We start from the raw sequence: 20756 nt of genomic DNA on the forward strand, positions 1-20756 counted from the left end.
GTAGTCAAAGAAACGATGGCGAAAGTAACACAGCTTTGATCTAAACCAAAAGAGTGAGGCAAAAAATTTCTTCTATACTTCAGGAAGAAAGGCTTTTCTTCCCCCATAAATTATTTTATTCTCACCTTTGGATGAGTATATGGGGTCAACCTTCTGAAATCTAATGGACAATGTGAGTACGGAAGTCTCACTCACTTTGAATCTGTATCGCTGTTAGAGCGAAGAATGGGAGGAAGAACACGCAAGTCTTGGTAATAATACAGATTTCATCTTCATATAACTTTTTTATGCAGCTTTTAGTTTTGTATTTGGCTAATATATATTATTTTACTATGTGACTTGCTCATTTGAACCCTCCTCATGATTTATACTAAAGAATATGCGAAAAATGAAAATCTATGAAACATTTACAAAAGGAAAAATATACGCATGTATACTTAGCATGATTTAAAATTACAACTGAAGTTACTAAATTAAAACGAGTAATCTATTTTTAACATATTGGAAATCAGTGCTTGTGTGAAGCCAACTCCACAATGAGTGCATCTAAATCAGAGTACGATGATCCTCCCTTTTCCACAGCACTCTTAGCCAACTGAGACAACACTTTAGCCTTATTCCTCATTTCCTCTGCTTCTTCTCCTACCATTATTTTCTTCACACCTTTCTCCACTGCCTCCCATTTAACCGTATCCCCTATCAATCTCAACCATTTTTTCGCGCCAATGGGCACTCCAATTTTAAGAATCTCAGTCACCAATTTCTCATTGTAAAACTGCTCTGCCGCAATAGGCCAAGTTACCATTGGCACCCCAGCAGTCACTGCTTCTAAAGTCGAATTCCAACCACAATGAGTAACAAAGGCTCCGATTGCTTGGTGCTCAAGAATCAACACTTGTGGCGCCCAACCTCTTATGATTAGTCCCTTTCCTTCCATTCTCTTCTCGAACCCCTCCGGCAGCCACTCATCTCCATCTTCCTTGCTTTTCTTCACTACCCAAATGAAATGTTGCCCAGACGCCTCGAGACCAATAGCAATGTCTCTTAGCTGAGAATCCGGAAAATTCGCAATGCTTCCAAAGCAAACATAAACAATTGAATTGGGCTTCTTTGTGTCAAGCCACTTCAAACACTCGTTTTCATCAATAGATGCATCTTTTCTTCTTTGAGCTTTGTCTTGAGTGTCATCCTTGTTTATAAGAAACAAAGGTCCAATATGCCATGCTTTTCTTCCAAGAACATTCCTGAAATGATCTGCATAATCTTTCTCCAGTTCGTAGAAACTATTAACCACTGTTCCATAGCTCTTCTTCTCTGATTCGATTGCTTCCTTCGACAATTTGGCAATGGGGTGCGTGCCTTTTCCTTCGTTGTGCAAAGCGAAAGGCGGCATCTGCATCCTTGTCATTTTAATCTCATCCGGTAGATTAGGAATGACAAAGTATTCCGAATCGGAAGAAACATTCTTGTGAGGCTCATAAAGTCTGGTAGATTCACTAACACACATGAAGAAGAAATTAGTTCCATGAAACATAATCCTAGGAATCCCAAACTTAGCAGCAGAATCAGTAGTCCATGGATAGAACATATCAGAGACAACACAATCAGGATTATGCTGAATCAATAACCGCTCAAATGGTTCTTGTAGAAACCTAGTGGCCTCAAAGAATAGAGGAATCTTATCCGATGAACGAATAAAGTCAACGTTATCGCAACCTTCAGGTAAACCAAAGTCAACGGGGCGAAACTCGACGGTTTTGACGTGGATACTACCATTGCCATGAGTCTTAGCTTTTCCTATGGTTTTGAAGATGAAAGGTTCGTTGATTGGTGTGGTGATTATGGTGGCTTTGGCTCCTCTTGAAGCAAAGAGTTTGGCCATGTCAACGGTGGGAATCATGTGGCCATGAGCTAAGAAAGGAAAGAAGAATATGTGCAAATTACACTCTTCACTACCCATGTTAAGCAAAAATTGTTTAATTTCGCAGATAAATTGTTGAGTTTAATATAGAAGTAAGAAAGAAGGTTAAAGTGAAGGGATGACCATTATGGTTTTGAGTGTGAGGAGTGAATAGGAATGGAGTTTTGTGCAATTATTATAGAGGTCATTCTGCTCATCGAGCTTCTAGATGAATTAGAAAATTGCTATGGTTTTCACCAATCATAATTCCCCGTTTAAATGATGACGGACAGATTTGAAACTTCTTATCTACGACTTGGTGCCTGCAGATTATTCAAAGTCCTCGCCACTAGAACAAAGTGATTGAAATGATTGGTTTCGGTTTGAAAATAAGCTCTCTTAAATAATAACTATAACTTGAAAAAAGAAAGAAAAGGGAAAAAGGTTAAAATTTTATATCAAGATAAATCAATATGAACGATATAAGATAGACTGGAGTAATGTGTGGGTAATAATTTCCACACGCACTGCATTGATCAATTTGAGCCATTTTGGCATAACGTCATGGTATACGTAGAAGCCTTGGTCCCCCTTTGCTTCTAGAAGGCTGCTGTTCGGATAACCCAATTGGGTGTATCGGACAAATAAATTATTAATAAATTTTATTATAAGATAATTATGTTCTCAAAAACTATAATTTAAGATAAATTAATTTTTTTTAAAATGATACAAAAATTAATTTGTCTAATAAAAATAATTTTTAAAAATTTTTAAAACAATTTTTTGTTAAAAATTAAAATGTCTAATTCAAGATTTTTTAAGATTTAATTTGGATATTTATTTTTTTATCAATATGAAAATATATATTGATATGCTTCCCGAGAAAAGTTGAAATGAAAAACTTACATGCAATCAGGCACGGACCTAAGTGTTAGAGTAAGGGGCACTTGCCCCCACTTCCATTTCATTTTTTTTTTTAATATATATATATTTTAAATTTTAAATGACTTCATTACAAATAAATTAAGCTTAATTATTTAAAGTTTTAAATTCATTTTATTTTTCTATCATTTTACTATTAGTTAACCTAATAAAATTTAGTATTTTTTCATTCTCAAATTTCAGCCGTCACCACTCTTTTATTCTCTTAAACCATCTTCTTAATTTCATATTTTCAACCTTCTTTTTCTATTTCTTTTTTAGTGGTCATCTTCTCTTTATCAAAAGATAAATTTTAAATATTTTTTTATATAACTCTCTATGATTCTATATATCTTTTAATTTTATTATATTTCTTTTTGATATTTTCAATTGTAAATTTTAATTCAAACAACTATAGTGTAGGTATTAATCTAATTTTTTATTCTCAATTTAGTGATCCTTATTATTTATTTGTTTATCTTTCGTTCTATTTTATTATATGTAATTATGTTGCATATAAATTTCTAAAGTCAATTGATCAATTTACTCATTTAGAATATATATTTTTTATTTTAAGAAATAATAATAAAAAAATATTTTTTGTCTTATTTTATTATATGTAATTTTTTATTTTTTTTTTTGTATTTGAATAATTAATGTGCACTTTAATTTTATGTTTTTAAATTTAGATTAATATATCTTTTGATAATAATGTATATTATTTTTGCCCCCCAACATAAATTTTCTGGGTCCGTCATTGCATGCAATAAAATATTTTTGTTCATTCTTAAGTCTTAACACCCAATAATCAAATCATCATTACCGTTTCTGTCAAGACTATAGTTTTGTTTACGAACCTGGCCAAAGTTCCTATTTTTCTCTGTCTCAATCGTTAATAATCTTGCTGTTGGTAAAATTAGAGATATCTTCCTATTCCTCTTTGGGTCTCAATAACGAATAAATACAGATTAAAAATAAATTAAATTATTATATATATAAATGCGTGTCATGTACGTGATAAGATTGAAATTATAATTTTAAATTATTTTTTTAAAAGTAATTTGAATTATAATAATTTAATTAATAAAAAAGTAGTATGTTATGCATTGTTTGATTTTTTTTAATCGAGTGTTAATTGGATTAACTCTAAAATAGTTATTAATCAGTTTTAATAATATATTTTTTTCAATAAATCAGACATATATACTGAATATGATCATAAATAATATAGTAATAGTCAAATCTACCAACAAATATATTGGCTATTATCACATTATAAAACAAATTAAATATAAAGACTATTAGCACTTATAAATCTATAAAATTGCATTGTCTTTGATTCGTGCAATGGTTTACTTATCAAATAAACTTAAAATATGAACAAAAAATATTTATAAAATGGACCTAACATCACTTGAAAGAATTATGGAAAATAATCAACTTACTTTATCATCCATGAGAATCATTTCTATGTAAGTCGTCTTGTTCTTGTCAAATTTAGATGGGACTTTCCATAACCTTCTAATTCTTATCTTTATTTTTCAAACTTTTTCATTACATAATCTACCATAAGTAATATTGTTGATAGAATCGTAATTAGTAGACCTTAAGTATGAGAAATAATAAACAAAAGAAAATCTATATGTCTGAGGTACGAATTTTGTAGATGATAAATAATTGTAACAATTTCCTATTAATCCTTTTATATATATATAGTTATTTATTTATGCACACACTAATTATACATGGTAATAATTAACAAATACTTGCTACAATTAGGTGATATTTATGCCATTATATTTTATTAACTTTTATGATTAATTCAATAGAGATACTTACTCAATATATATGTTATCGCCATTAATTATATGCCAATATTTTTAGGAAAGAGCTAAAAGAGGAGATATATAAATATATATAATATTATTGCTATATAGAAAGCATACATAAATTGCTATATTTTTTATTATATTATACAACTTAAAATTATAGTATCATGTTATTATTAATTCTAGATACTTATATAATTATATCAAATTTAATTATGACTCTCATCAATAAATAAAATAGATAATATTCAATATTATTTTTTTTACATTTAATATTTACTGTAAATATAAAAAGTAAAATAATTAATAAAAAATATGAGCAGAAAATAAAATATATTAATTAAAATTCAATTTTTTATCTAATTAATCTTGTGTCCATATAATATAACTTTACGAAAATGTTATAAATCACAACCTTTTTTATTCTAACAAAACAAAACCACTATATGTAGCCTTTAGTAGCACAAAAAATAATTATAAGAATTAGTTATTGATATTAATATTAATCACAATTGATTATTGATACCTTAATTTTTTTAAAATATATTTTACCTTTTTAAAATATAATGCATATATCGTGTAGACATTATTATTATTATTATTATTATTATTATTATTATTATTATTATTATTATTATTATTATTATTATTATTATTATTATTATTATTATTATTATCATTATCAAATTAAATAAGTCACTATTAATGTGTGCATTAACTATCTCCTAATAAAATTATTGCACTTAAATGAGAATTAGAACTAAATTAATTGATATAATTAGAATAATTAAAAATATCGATGATTGATAAGTAGTTTAACAACACATTAAATATTGATTTGATATAATTATAATGAAGATATTTTCTTAAATTAATATAATCATGGATTATTCATGAACTAATTATAATATAATTAGAATAAATTTATTTGAGAGAAAAAAGAGTTCATATGTAATTTTTAAAAATTATAATAATTTTTTTATTTATGTATACATATATATTAATTTTGTTAGATATATATATATTATGGTAGCTTTTCTTAATATATACACATATACATAAATAATTATATACATATACATAAATAAAAAATATATGAATTATATTTTATTAAACTCCATGCTACGGGTTATTAAAAATATTTAAATCACATATATTAATTATTTTTTTGTTATAATTATTTCATTTTATATATATGATTATTTTTTATTCAATAATCGTGCAATAATTTTTTATTTTATATATATATATATATATATATATATTCCTCAATCACAGCTCTATTGTTTTTTTTCTAATAGTGATGTTTTAATTTTTTGTTTTTTTTCACGTATCTTTTCTTTTTTTAAATAGTTATGTTTTAATATTTTTTTAAATATTTTTTTTAATAATTACATTACTAATCTAAAATATAAAATGAGAAAAAAAAGGTGATACATATATCCAAAAAAAACTTAAAATTAGAAAAAAAATTATATTAAAAAATATAAAAAATGATATATTCAAAAAGAATAGTCTAATATATAAATTGAGTCAACAATTTAAATTTCTCTAAAATTAATTTAATCAAATATCAATATTAGAAATAAATTACTTAAATAATATTTAATCTATTCTACTCCTTAGACACGTATAGATTATAGTCATTCTCGTAACGATAACCAACTGAAATAATATCGTAAGTTAAAAACATTTAGAATTTGTGCAAATTCAGACCATTTCCTTGTTCTTTGAAAATCTTCTATATCCCTGATAGAGTTGAATCGCAATCCCTTTTATAAAAAAAGAGTTACGGATGTGGCTTTGATGTGTTGGAGACCAAAATTCGAAAGTCACTATTTATATTTGAGTGTGACACCTATTAAACCCTAAAGCTAAATAAAATATTATCTTTGATTTTATTCTCATTTAATTCTAAATCAAAAGTAATAATGACTTATTTAATTCAGCATTTATGATAATAAATGAGATGATCATTATATAAGTCATTTAATGTAAAATAGGTTAATTTGCGATTATAATTAATATATGTATTGTCCATGAATAGATTAGGAAATAATAATTTTGTAACAAAATAATCATTCAATTTGAATTACAATTAATTGATTGATAGAAATAAATTGAATTTAATGAGTTAAAAGATATAAATCGAAAAACACCATCAGAAACATGCCACGATATTTTTATCATTAAGTGCAGAAATTTAATTTTTATATAATAGAATAGATATTTACAGATTATTATATTAAACACAAATTAAAAAAAAAAACACTAAACAAAATAAAAGTATCAATAGTAAAATATAACCTAAAAAATTACTTAAATTAAAAAATAACATGTGATGAATTATAATAAATCTAGTAAAAGTAAAATAAATAATTAAAAATAAAATAAAAATAGCAATTAAAAAAAGTAAAGATAATAGAAAAGATAATGTGTGGAGTAGATAAAAAATGTATTGCAATAGAAGATTAATATAATTAATTAATACAAAGAATGAAAGAGAAAAATCAAAATACAATCTTATTAAAAAAATTTCAAAAAAAAATATTTTAAAAAAAATCTATTAACCAACTTTTATAAAAATATTACAAAAAAAGTAAATTATCTTTCAATAAAATAATAATAACCTTAAGAATTATTAATCAAAATAAATAAAAAAAATTAATATAAAACAAAATCATGGAAAAATATTAGCAAAATTAAGATAAAAAAACAAAAATTATAAATTATAAATATTTTACCAGAAGTACAATCATCCATTAATATCTATAAATAGAAACTATCGTTAAAATTGTAAGACCCCAAATTTTTGAAAATTAAATAATGAGTTATTTGTGATTTATTATTTTATTTAAAGAAAATTATTATTATTATTATTATTATTATTATTATTATTATTATTATTATTATTATATATTTATAATATTTATATATTTATTTCCCTTTGGCCGAAGCCTTAAGGGAATTAAGATAAAGAAAGCCAAAACGTGACTTGCATGCTTAACTATGTACATATATATAATTCTTACTAATGTTTCTTTTATACATATATCATCATGACACATGTTTCTTTTATTTTTCTAACTTTGACACCTATAATGCCTAAACACCACAAATCATCACTCATCATTAATATCTTTGTTTTGTTCTTCATGCATCACCGAACATGCATTTGGAGAGAAAGAAAAGAAAGAACCGAGAAAGAGAAGAGAGAAACCGTGAACTTCTTTGAGCTTCTGAGATCGATTTCTTGTAATTCGTGATCCTAGTCAAAAATCTAATCCGGTAAAAGTGTTCGTATCTTCTTCCTCTACATGTTGACGTTACTTTTGTTCGGTGGAAGCTGATGGTGACATAGCTTCTCTTTCCCTTGAGTTCGGCCAACTAGAGTTTTAAGAGGCACAGACGATTTCGGACGTTTTTTTCTTTGACAGCTCGGTCAGAAAGCTTCTCCGGAGTTTCGAGTATTTTGATTTCGTACGGAGATAGTGGATAAAGATGTGGTTGCGACTGCCGCTGGGTGTGAGCCGAGAGAAAAGGATTTATTTGAGGCATTTAGTCTATGGGTTCGACAATCGAGGTAAGGGGTTTCATTTTTAAAATTACAAGTTTTTAATTTAAGAATGCCAAAAAGCTTATTGAGTAATTGCAAATAATTTACACGTATTTTGTGTGACTAATTGATGAGAATTGGTTGTAATTGTGAGTGTTGGTCAATTTGGTGTTGCTTGTTAAATTGCAATGTGATTTGAGTTTATGAATTGGGTTTGAATTGAGACTGTGTTTGATACTGGAATTTATGGTTATGGAAGTGGATGGTAACTGATTTTGGTATTAGTATGATGGGAATAGGTGCTGATGAAGGGCTGGTAAAAATACGCAAGAAGGTGATTTTGGTTAGTATTAAATGTTAAACGAGTATGATCAGAGAGATTTGTAAAATCTGAATGAAGAAATGAATTTCCTTTAATTTTCAAAAGCAAAAGATTGAAACGGGCTAATTTTATTGAAATAGAAAGAGGCTTAGTTTTAAAGAGAATGGTTTGATTTTATTTGATATTTTGAATGATGTGAATATTGAAAACGATTTATTACTTGGAAATATTTTGAAATGGATTTGAAAGATAATTAATGGAATCTCTGCCACAGGAGAGCAGAGAATAACGATTAGAGAATATATTAACTAAAAGGATATCTGGCATAGGAGAGTAGAGAACAAAGATTAAAGGAATATATTAATTAATGAAATGACTGCCACAGGAGAGCAGATGTGACATTGTTTGGGCCTTAGTGCCAAATGTATAGTGGGGACGCCCACACACTGAGAACTGTTTTCCAGATGTACGCTTATTGATTTGGAAAGTCACACTGTATGCGGCCTATCCGTACGACTTATAAGCACACCGTATACATCTGGAAAGCCATATCTGGGACTCGTGTCCGGGTAATGTCGGGAGCGGGTAGACAACCGACACATGATCTCATGGCCTGCATTAGGAATAGACATGCATCATGTTGTTTGCATATTTGTATTTGGTTGTGTTTGCTTGTATTACTTCTCTGTGATTGCGCTGTTTGACTTATTTGTATGTTGGTTTGAATTCCTTACTTGTACTGTTAGTTCACAGATGAATTGAGGTGAGATGTTGTGGTTGAAAAATGATTATGTAGCTGAGAGGTGGTTAGTATGACTAATTTTGTGGTTAAAATCTGTTTTGAGTTTAGAAATTTAAAGAAAAGTAATTAATTATCTAAAGTAGAAATAAAAGTATTTTCAAAGGTTTAACAAAATAGTTTTACTAAGTAAGTTAATTATTTGCATTAAATTCATTACTTTTATAGCATTTCTATTCCCTACTGAGAACATGTGGTTTGTTCTCACCCAAAATCTTCCACTCTTTCGGTGACACAGGTTCAATTCGGAGATTCAGTAAGAAGTTGCAAACGATTAGTAGCTTTACTTGTGATTTCTGTTGTTTTTATAGAGTTTCCTCGCCCTTGTTGCTTCAGGGTCTTTATTTTATCCAGAGGGTTAGGTATTGTATTTGAGTTTTATATTAAATTTAATTGTATAGCCTCTATTATTATTAATAATTATGTGATTATTATTATTTGAAGATCTTTTGTTATGTGATTTTAATTACTAAAATCTATTTTCTGGAATTTTCTTAAAAACGGAAACGCGATATCGACGTAAAGGCTCAATATTAAACAGTTAAATAGTAAATAAGAAAAATAGGTTAGTAACTCCTCACTTCTGGTACGGTCATGACGTGTTATAAGTTCGAATGTTACAAAAATGCTTTGATTAAAAATATGAGGGGTTAATTATTATTCATTATTAATAATATATCGATTATATCAAAAAGTAAAAATATAATTTTCTGCATTTACACCATTAGAAGAATTAACCTTCATGAGAAAAATTTTGTCAAAAAAAAAGAATAAAATTGCATACATAATGAATTTAAAAAATAAATATCGTTTTAAGTAATTATGCTTTTTTTTAATAAATAGTAAAAAATTAAATATCATAAACTATATTCTTTCAAAAGTAACCCTTTTAAGTTGTTATGCTTGGCATGCATGGTTTATTTGTATATAATTTAAATTGATATTATTTTTAATTATAACAATTATTTATCCTTAATAATTATTTTTAGAATTTAATAATTTATCATGCCTTACAAATTACAATAATTATCTACAAAAAATAAATATATCTTGAAAAATTATTAAACAAATTTATTCTTTTTACCCTATTTTCACATTAAAAAATTTTTTGTTCTGTTTTTTTAATTGTTATTATGTTATTAGAATTGTTAAATAATATTAAAAAAATCTTTAAAAATAGAAATAGAGATGGCACCATGAATAATTAATTCAATAGAATTAAATTTAAACCAATAAGATGATTCAATCAATTATACAAATAATAGCATATTTATAAATATTAATAATGAAAATAGTCTCACTAATGTAAATGATCAATACAATAATTATATGAAAAAATAACTAATTACATAATTGCATAATTTTCAAGATTCTATATAGTTGAATCTAATGGACAAATAAAAAAATATCTATATGATAATATCCTAATATTTTAGCATATTATAAATCATATTATAAATTTATATATCATATTATAATTTTAAGTCAACTCCTTAAACACATTATAACATAAACCATCTAAAAAGATACACCAAATTAACGAATATCACATGGTTCACAATATACACTCTAAATTGTCATGATGTTTTAAATAAAAAGAGCATCAATACAGAGAAATCAATGAATATAACTAAAATAAAGAGCAACAAAGAGACACACACAAAAAATAATAATAAAGAGAATCAATAAAAGCATTAACATATAAACCACATACACAAACAATATATATATTAATTGTGAATCACAAAAAAAAGACTATATATATATATATACCACATACACAAACAATGTATATATTAATTGTGAATCACAAAAAAAAAGATAATATATATATATATGAATTGAAGTGCACATGATAAAATAGAATATTACAAAACGAAATTATAGTAAGATTATATAGTAAGATTATATATATATATATATATATATATATATATATATATATATATATATATATATATATATGAATTGAAGTGCACATGACAAAATAGAATATTACAAAACGAAATATATATATATATATATATATATATGAATTGAAGTGCACATGACAAAATAGAATATTACAAAACGAAATTATAGTAAAATTATTTAAAAACAACATAAAGATGACACTTTTTTTTGTTAATCAGAAGCTAAAAGAAAAAAAAGTATGCGCCTAATAATAAGCAATTAAAATAAACAAAAAATTTTAAAAAAATGAAATATTTAAATAAAGATAAAAAACAAAAATTAAAAAAATTAAAAAAATTGTACCTTAAACACGAGAGAGAGAAAGAGAAGAAGAGAGGGAGGGATGGAGAGAGAGAAAAGAGAGCGAATGAGTAAAAAATGTTTGATCTTGTATAAATAGATGGTATTGAGAAAAATAAACTAATTAAATTAATTCATATATTTCATTATCATATTTATTATTTATTAAATAATTTGATATTTACTCCTATCAAATCAAATAATTAATATAATTAACCAAATTAATTAATTGATATAATTAATTATAATTAATCAATTCATATAAATTATAATAAATAGTGAGATTTGAATATCTAATCAAATTAATTAATTGATATAATTAATTAATTATAATTGATTTACTTTAATGAATTAAATGAAATAAATAAGGAAACACCTCAAGAGCATGTCACATCAGTTCCATCATTAAGTACAAAAATTTGATTTTTATATAATGGAATAAATAGAATAGATAGATAATAAAGATATTTTCTTAAATTAGTATAATTGTGTATTATTCATTAAATATTAATTGTAATATTATAATATAATTATAATAAAGATATTTTCTAAAATAAATTTATTTAGAGAAATATAAATTGGTTATTAATAACCGATTCCATAATCATATAATTATTATTATTATTATTATTATTATTATTATTATCAATATAATTAAAATAATTAAAAATATTTTCGATTGATAATTGATAAGTAGTTTAATAATGCATTAAATATTGATTTTATATAACTATAATAAAAATATTTTTCTAAATTAGTATAATTATGCATTATTACTTAAATGCTAATTATAGTATAATTATAATAAAGATATTTTTATAAAATAAATTTAGAAGAGAAAATAGTGCATTCATTTTGGCAGAAAAATGGATTCATGAAAAATCAACACCTCATTTCTATTAGTTGGGGAAAAACTCAATTTTAGTATATTAAGTAGATATATTTATACATAAATATATAATTGTTAATTTATTAGTAATTAATTTTTAATATACATATAATATTTTTAAAGATCTTAACTTTATTTTTTCATTAGTAACTAATTATTAGGGGCTGATTAGTTTATAAAAATATTTTATATTTTTATATTTTATTTTTATTTTTTTAAAATAATTAACTTTTATTTTCATATTTTCATATTTTCGGCAACTTATTTACTTTGCGAAAATAGATTTTGTTTCTAAATGCAAGAACTATGAAAATAAATTTGGTTGGTCTATTTCTAAAAATATATTTTTAGTATTAATTAAAAAATTAAATTATAATTTTTTTAATATTCAATTTATTTGAATATTATAAAATTTATTATGAATTATTTTTTATCTTCTCTTCTTTATTATTCAAATAAATTTTACTATCTATAAGGTTATTATAGAAATTAAACAAATTAACATTGAAATAAAATTAAAAAAAGAAAGAAAAATATATAAATAAAAGAAATTGCAAAGAACCTTTAAGTCTTTAACAATTGCTTAAAAATTTAAAATAGAAAAAAAAAAGACTAATTGCTAACGTATTTTGTGGTCTGAGGATAAATTATTGAAAGGAGATAAAAATTCATATACATTTATTTTTATGTAAAGTTAATAGTTGAGAATTATTAAATAATTTAATATATTTAACTAAATTATCATATAATTATTTTTAATTATTAAATTTACATGAAAATAACTACATGTGAATTTCTATTAAAAAAAAAATATAAAAAAAATGACACGTTTTAGACTTGAACACATGTCTAATATATATAGTTATTAAAACTGGATCGAATTCTCTAGTCGGACTGAAAAATTGGTGAACTAGTCACAAAGTCAGTTTGATTGAGATATCTGATTGTAGAAAAAAAAGAACCAATAAAAACTAGTTTGGATCGGCCGATTTTGATGAAAACCAATGAACTGACACTTTTAAATAACCCAGCTAATTCGAATTTTTTTTTTTTGTACGCCATTGCCTCCAAAACGATGCTATTTTCCTTATTTAAAAAAAAAAAATCCTAATCTAATTACCCGAAGAACACACTCCCTTGCTCTCTCTCTCAATCTCACTCAGTCTCTAGAGGCACTCTAGTCTCACGCTTACAAAAAAACCACCGGCCACCGCCATTGCACGGTTGTTGCCACGATTGCCGACTTCTTTGCCTCGTCTCCCCAGCTCCTATGCATCTCCGTCATCATCGGCACATCTCTTGTTGTCGGTGTTGCGTCCTCGTCTGGCGTTACTCATTATCGCTGCTACTTCTACCTTGTCAATCTCTGCTTTGCCGTACTTGAACAGCTTGGTTTCGCTCTTTTTTCCTGCATTTTGTAAGCAAAATGTAAATCCCGAATAATTAGTAAATAATTAACCAATAAATTAATATTAATTAAAAAAAATAAAAAATTAAATTTTATAATTTAATAGAGTAAAAATAATTAAAATACGAATTTTGACACTAATTTAAAAAAATTTGGCTCGAAAACGGACTAACGAACCGAACCGATTAGACCGGACCCAAATGGCCTAAACCCACTCACATAACTCCCCAGATATAAATTAAAATCAGCTTTTTTCCCCTTCTCATTACCATTTCGGGCAGCAAGAAAGGAAGGGAAGAAGCAAATCTAAATTTCCAAAAGTCTCCAAATTTCATTTGTCCATAATTTTTAATTCGGATCTCCGATTGACGAGCTGTCAGCGACCACGCATTCTTCTCAAAATTATCTACAAAACCCACTAAAAATTTTGATAAGAGAATCACGTTTTCTTATCCAGTTATTCCCTCTTCAAATCGTGATTTTGAGTTTTAGTATTGAGAGATTTTGTGATTTTGATGATTTAGTGATACTCTAGCGGAGGATAATCATTGAATTTTGTCTATTTGACTCATGGGTAATGATAAAAAAACCCTAACCCTTGTGAATTGGTGATTTAGTGAGCTCAATGTTGATTATTGTGATATTGTATGAATTAGATCGTGTATCTTGTTGAATTGGAGTTAAATTGGTGGATATTGGAAGCTTGGAATTGAATTCTAGGAGCTGAAAATTCAACTGGTGAGGAGTTGGAGCTTGAGAGCTTGAGGAATGGTGGATAATTGAGGTGTTCCGGGTTTAGGGAAGAATCGGTCAAGGTATAGTTTCAGTTTCTCGTAACTAAAATATAATGTGTCGTGAAAACTTTGGCTAGTTAACTTTAAGATATGATTGAAATATTGTTGTTGATGCTGATTGTGATGGATTGATATGCCTATGTATTAGAGACTTTGAGGTTGTTGTTGGTGCCATATTGGTTGTGGTGTTGATATTGTGTTTGATAGAGATAATTGATGATGTTATGATAATGATAATGATGATGATGTATATTAAACTTGAATGATTATCAATGGATATGACTAAATGATTTATAATGAATTTGGAAAAAAAAATTGTTTTGAGCTTGACCTGGCAAGGTTCGTGGTGGTTTACCGCTTGTCCAGTGTCAAAATGAATGTAGGGTTCGAGGTGGTTTACTGCCCACATGGTTTTAAATAAGAATGCTTTGTGGGGTTCGTCGTGGTGTACCGCCCACATGTTTTTAAAAGTGAATGTTATGTGGGGTTCGTGGTGGTGTATCGCCCATGTGTGTGTGTTGTTTTCCAATTGAAGATCTTGCGAGGTTCGTGGTGGTGTACCGCTCACAATAGTGGGGTTCGTGGTGGTGTACCGCCCACCGATTTCAAGAGGACAATATTCGGATTGGCTACCAGATGTGTCAGGTTCTGACAAAGTAACCGACACGTGAGCTCACGGCCAGTAGAAAAGGCATGCATCATATGCATTTATGTGTCTTGTTTGGTTTTTCAATCTTGGGTTTGCAAAATTGATATTCATGCTTAATTATTTTATGTTCTGTTTGCTGTATCTGTATCCTACTTGTGTTTGCTTTGTCTGTATTGCTTGTCTGTGCACTAGTGCTTTGGAGGATTGGACGAAGGCGTAATTTAGGTCTTAAGTTAGAAAGGAATTAAAAATAAGAACCAAAAGGAATTAGAAATAAGAACCTTAGATAGCCTACCCTATTTATGGTTTTCAATTTTATTTTTAAGTTTGAATCTATTGTCAGAAGTTCTAGGATCGCCTCTAACTTTTCCGGGACATTATATATTAGTTATGTGGGCATCGTTACCATGCTGAGAACCTCCGGTTCTCATTCCATACATATATTTATAGTTTTCTAATGTAGGTCGAGAGGCACCTTGCTAAGCGTCTGGATTTACTCAGCAAGCGAAGTTAGGGTGCTAGTTTTGATATTTTGCTATGTGTATATAAGTCTAGACAAATTCTCTGTGTATATTTCTATATATTTTTAATCTGATCCTCCTAGAGGCTTTTGGATGGAGAACTAAGTGTATGCTTATGTATTTTAGGTTTATTGGGTTACATATATGTATATATATTTATGTAAATATTCTCCAGCCGGCCTTGATTTCACAAGTCGAGCCAGGAGTTTGACATTATGTGTCTTTTGACCCTCTGCTCTTATTATATTCTTATGTCGTTACTTTTCTTCGTATGCAAGTTTATGTTCACGCGAGCGATGCGCTTTTCTTTTTGTGACTTATTGCTTAAACTTTCTTTCAAGACTCCTCGAATATAAAATTTCCTTCCAACTATATATATATATATATATATATATATATATATATTATTTTTAGAGGTCGTAATACCTCATCACCTCTGTTTTACGACTTAAGCGTATATATATATTATTTTTAGAGGTCGTAATACCTCATGACCTCTGTTTTACGACTTAAACGTAAAGCTCTGTGTGGTAGGGTGTTACACAAAATATCAAGTATTTTTTTTATTTTTTTTTTAGTTATTCAGTTATAATTTGATTAACTAAATAATTGATTAATGATGTTGATTATGAATATGTTTAGTTTTTATTGATTATAATTTGTTGATTCTTAGCAGTGTAATATATATATATATATATATATATATATATATAGGTTTAACGGTGAATTGATGTTTTTTTTATTAGTGGTGTTTATAGCTTTTTTTTTTGTGCTATATTATAGGGTTTGCTATGAATTTATAATTTTATATTGTTGAATAGGGGATAGATTCTGTAAATTTGGTATAGCTGCTATTTTTATATTGTTTCATATTGTTTTATGTTTATCTTTGTATTAGTTATTTTTAAAATTCAAAACTTGATTATTTTTAAAATTTTAGTAAAAATATGTATTTTAAATTTTAATTTTAAATTTTTTATTATTTTATATTTTTATTTACGTAAGACTGATTCAATCAATAATTTACCTAATAAACTAATAATCGAATTGATTAATTACCGATTTGATTTTCATCTATACATATCTCTACAATTAGTAAATAAGACAATCACATGTTTTCTTACAATCCAATTATTTTCATTTGAAAATATTTTCACCTTTTAACATTAAAAGTGCTAAAAACATAAAAATATCGTTTTCGAATTTCTATGCGTTTTAGAACGTATTATCAATAAAATATTTTTATTTATTTAAATCAAATATATTTTTAAATTTATTTTTATTTTTTTGAAATAAAAAAAATATAAAAGAATAAAAAGATAAACAACCAACTAGGGTGTACATAACACGATCCAATCCGAAGATTTGGTCCGAACCTAAATACTTTAAGAAATAATTTAGTGTGATTTCAATAAATTTAGATCTAAAGTAACGGTCTAAAAAATAGATCCGATCATTATTTAAAGTTGGATCCGGGTTAAGACGAACCCGACTTTATCCAATCTATGTGAGCTTAAAATAATTTTAACATTATATTATATTAATTATAAGCTTATTATTTTATTTTTAATCACACTTGTTGAATTAGAAAATAGATAAAAAAAATATGAAATTAAAATTTATGGACAAATTCAAATTTAAATATGGATATCAACTTTTCCGTAACAAATATATTTTTTTCTTCTTTATAAATAAGTATATCAAAATTTTTGACATAACGTAAAAATTTAAAAAATAGACCCAATCATTATTTAAAGTTAGAACCGAATCAAAATAAACACAATTTCACCCTGTTCATATACACCCCTACACCCTACCCCTGAACTTTTCTCTCTTATTATTGCCCTCTTCCACTTGCAAAAAAGTTGAAAACTAAATATGATAACTACGCTTCACTAACCAACAAATATATACACATTATTGCATATGTCTTAACGTTTTATACTAAGCAAATTTAACATCTTTAAGAGAGAAAATAAAAACAAACAAAGGACCCAAGCTAAGCTCAATTCAATGAACTTAAATAAAAGTAGAAATAACAAACACAGAAGTCTTCTCCATTGTTGTGTGGACGATATCATCAATGCCTCAGGGAAACCAACTCATGAATGAGTGCACCCAAATCAGAGTATGATGATCCTCCATTTTCAACAGCAGCGTTAGCCAACTGTGACAACACGTTCGCCTTCATTCTCATTTCCTCTGCTTCTTCTCCTACCATTATCTTCTTCACAGCCTTCTCTATTGCCTCCCATTCAACACTAACCTTAACCATTCTTGCCCATTTTTTTACACCAACAGGCACACCAATCTTAAGAACCTCAGTCACCAATTTCTCATTGTAAAATTGCTCTGCCCCCATAGGCCAAGTTACCATTGGCACCCCAGCAGCCACTCCTTCCAAAGTCGAATTCCAACCGCAATGCGTTACAAACGCTCCTATTGCTTGGTGCCCAAGAATCAACACTTGTGGCGCCCAACCTCTTATGATTAATCCCGTTCCTTCCATTCTTTTCTCGAACCCTTCCAGAAGCCATTCCTCTTTAGCTTCTCCCTCTTTCTTGTTGTTTTTCACCACCCAAATGAAATCTTGCCCTGAAGCCTCAAGACCCAAAGCAATTTCTCTAAGCTGAGAATCTTCAAAGTTCGCTATACTTCCGAAGCAAATGTACACAACTGAATTGGGCTTCTTTGTGTCGAGCCACTTCAAACACTCGTTTTCATCAATAGATGCATCTTTTCCTCTTTGAGATTTCTCTTCAGTATCTTTATTGCAAAGAGAAAGAGGACCAATATGCCAAGCTTTTCTTCCGAGCCCATTCCTGGAATAATCTGCATAAACGCTCTCGAGTTCGTAGAAGCTGTTAACAACCACGCCATAGCACTTCCCCTCTGATTCATTGGCTTCCTTAAAGAATTCAGTCAGTGGATTTGTTTCGCCGGTGATCGAAGCAGGCGGCAACTGCGTCCTCAACATTTTAATCTCGCCAGGTAGATTGGGAATCACAAAGGGTTCCGAATCTGAAGAAACATTCTTTTGCGGCTCATAGAGTCTCATACATTCGAGAGCACACATGGAGAAAAAACCAGTCCCGTTAAACACAAGCCTGGGAATTCCAACCATGGAAGCAGAATCAGTAGCCCAAGGGAAGAACACATCAGCAATGACACAATCAGGCTTATGCTGAAGCAATAGCTTCTCGAATGGCTCTTGAAGCAACCTAGTAGCTATAAAGAACACAGGAAATTTATCCGGCGAAGGGATTAAGTCTCCATTTTCGCACCCTTCTGGTAAACCAGCTTTAGAACATGGAAACTCGATGGTTTCTATGTGGATATTGTTGTTGTTGTGAGTTTTGGACTTGCCTATGGCTTTGGAGATGAGAGAGGCGTTTACTGGGGTGGTGACTATGGTGGACTTAACCCCTCTTGAAGCGAAGAGTTTGGCCATATCAACCATTGGGATCATGTGGCCATGAGACAGGAAAGGGAAGAAGAATATGTGCAGGGAAGAAGATTCCCTACCCATGTTTTCAGTTTGTGACTCGTGAGTAAGAGAAATGAAGAATTTTGAAGCCAAATTGTCGACTTTGGTTAAGCAGGGGATTTTATTTAAGAGCAATGCTAGGGCCAGTAACATTTGTGATTCGTAGCCATCAATTAGTCATCAATGATGATTTGATGGTGTGAGATTGATGTGAGATTTCATCCAATGACTCACCTTTCTCTGCTGGTTACATGCTAGCCAAAATGCAATAAAATTGCTTACCCTAGACTTTTCCTTTATTTAATATTTGGTATGATTAGGTTTCGGTGGATACGAGTTTTATAGAAAAAGCCGTGGAGCTTCTAGATGAATCAGAGGTTCTGGATCTGGATCTATGCTTTAATGATTTCAAATTTATATTATTTTTTAAGTTTTTTAAATATTTTTATTTTCAAATTATTTTTTAATTTATCAATTAAACACAATTTAAGTAAAATTATTAGGATTTTTCAGAAATATATAAATTAAATTCATTATTTACTAATATATTTATTTTTAAAATATTTATATTCTTATGTATTATTATTTTTTCATCTACTATCACAACAATCTATATCTATCTACTTAATATACTAAAATTGGGTTTTCCCCCAACTAATAAAGGTGATGTGTTGATCTCTCGTGACTCCATTTTTCCTCCAAAATGAACTTTCCTATTCTCTATTCTAAATTATTTTATAAAAATATCTTTATTATAATTAAATTATAATAAATATTTAATAAATAATACATAATTATACTAATTTAGAAACATATCTTTATTATAATTATATCAAATCAATATTTAATGCATTATTAAACTACTTATCAATTATCAATTAAAAATACTTTTAATAATAATAATAATAATAATAATAATAATAATAATAATAATAATAATAATAATAACAACAACAATAATAATTACTCGTGATATCATTTATTGAAAAAAAATATAACATAAAAAAATCATTTATTTAAAATATCATTTATGTATATAATTCATAAAAAAATATATTTCACTTTTATTATTATTAGAAGATAACCTATTTATATTTTGATTAATTTTATTTATTATTATTATTATTATATTTAATTTACAAAAAGATAAATTAATAACCATATTATTATTTATCAATATATTAATATTGATAATGATTACATACAAATTATTTAATATTTAATATTTTTATATTATTTATAATTTATATATTTTGATATATTTATAAATATTTTTATTATTTTAATATGCTATATGTTTACCACCACTATTTAAAATTTCTGGATCCGTCACTACTTTTGAGCGTGTTTCTTAATTTATTTTTTAGAATTCATTGAATATAATTTATTACAGTAAATTAATTATATCACCTAATTGATTTGATTAGA

At 27.1% G+C, this 20756-nt stretch overlaps 2 protein-coding genes across 2 annotated transcripts; both read right to left on the minus strand.

The window, feature by feature from the left end:
- Window positions 1-406: 406 nt before the first annotated feature.
- On the minus strand, window positions 407-2275 carry LOC107622619 (scopoletin glucosyltransferase). Its single transcript, XM_016324588.3, has one exon. It carries the CDS (start codon window positions 1958-1960, stop codon window positions 509-511), a length of 1452 nt encoding a protein of 483 aa, XP_016180074.1. The 5' UTR covers window positions 1961-2275; the 3' UTR covers window positions 407-508.
- Window positions 2276-17709: 15434 nt separating this feature from the next.
- LOC107622618 (scopoletin glucosyltransferase) lies at window positions 17710-19636 on the minus strand. The gene has a single exon (XM_088508402.1). The coding sequence runs from the start codon at window positions 19479-19481 to the stop codon at window positions 17922-17924; it is 1560 nt and encodes a 519-aa protein (XP_088364528.1). The 5' UTR covers window positions 19482-19636; the 3' UTR covers window positions 17710-17921.
- Window positions 19637-20756: the final 1120 nt, after the last annotated feature.

This window comes from Arachis ipaensis, chromosome B10 (genome assembly GCF_059453495.1).
Source record: "Arachis ipaensis isolate K30076 ecotype BB chromosome B10, ASM5945349v1, whole genome shotgun sequence".
NCBI lineage: Eukaryota > Viridiplantae > Streptophyta > Magnoliopsida > Fabales > Fabaceae > Arachis > Arachis ipaensis.

Bases quoted from the DNA above. Each gene is read 5' to 3' on its own strand.
- LOC107622619 (XM_016324588.3), bottom strand. From the start codon at position 1,960: ATGGGTAGTGAAGAGTGTAATTTGCACATATTCTTCTTTCCTTTCTTA.
- LOC107622618 (XM_088508402.1), bottom strand. From the start codon at position 19,481: ATGTTACTGGCCCTAGCATTGCTCTTAAATAAAATCCCCTGCTTAACC.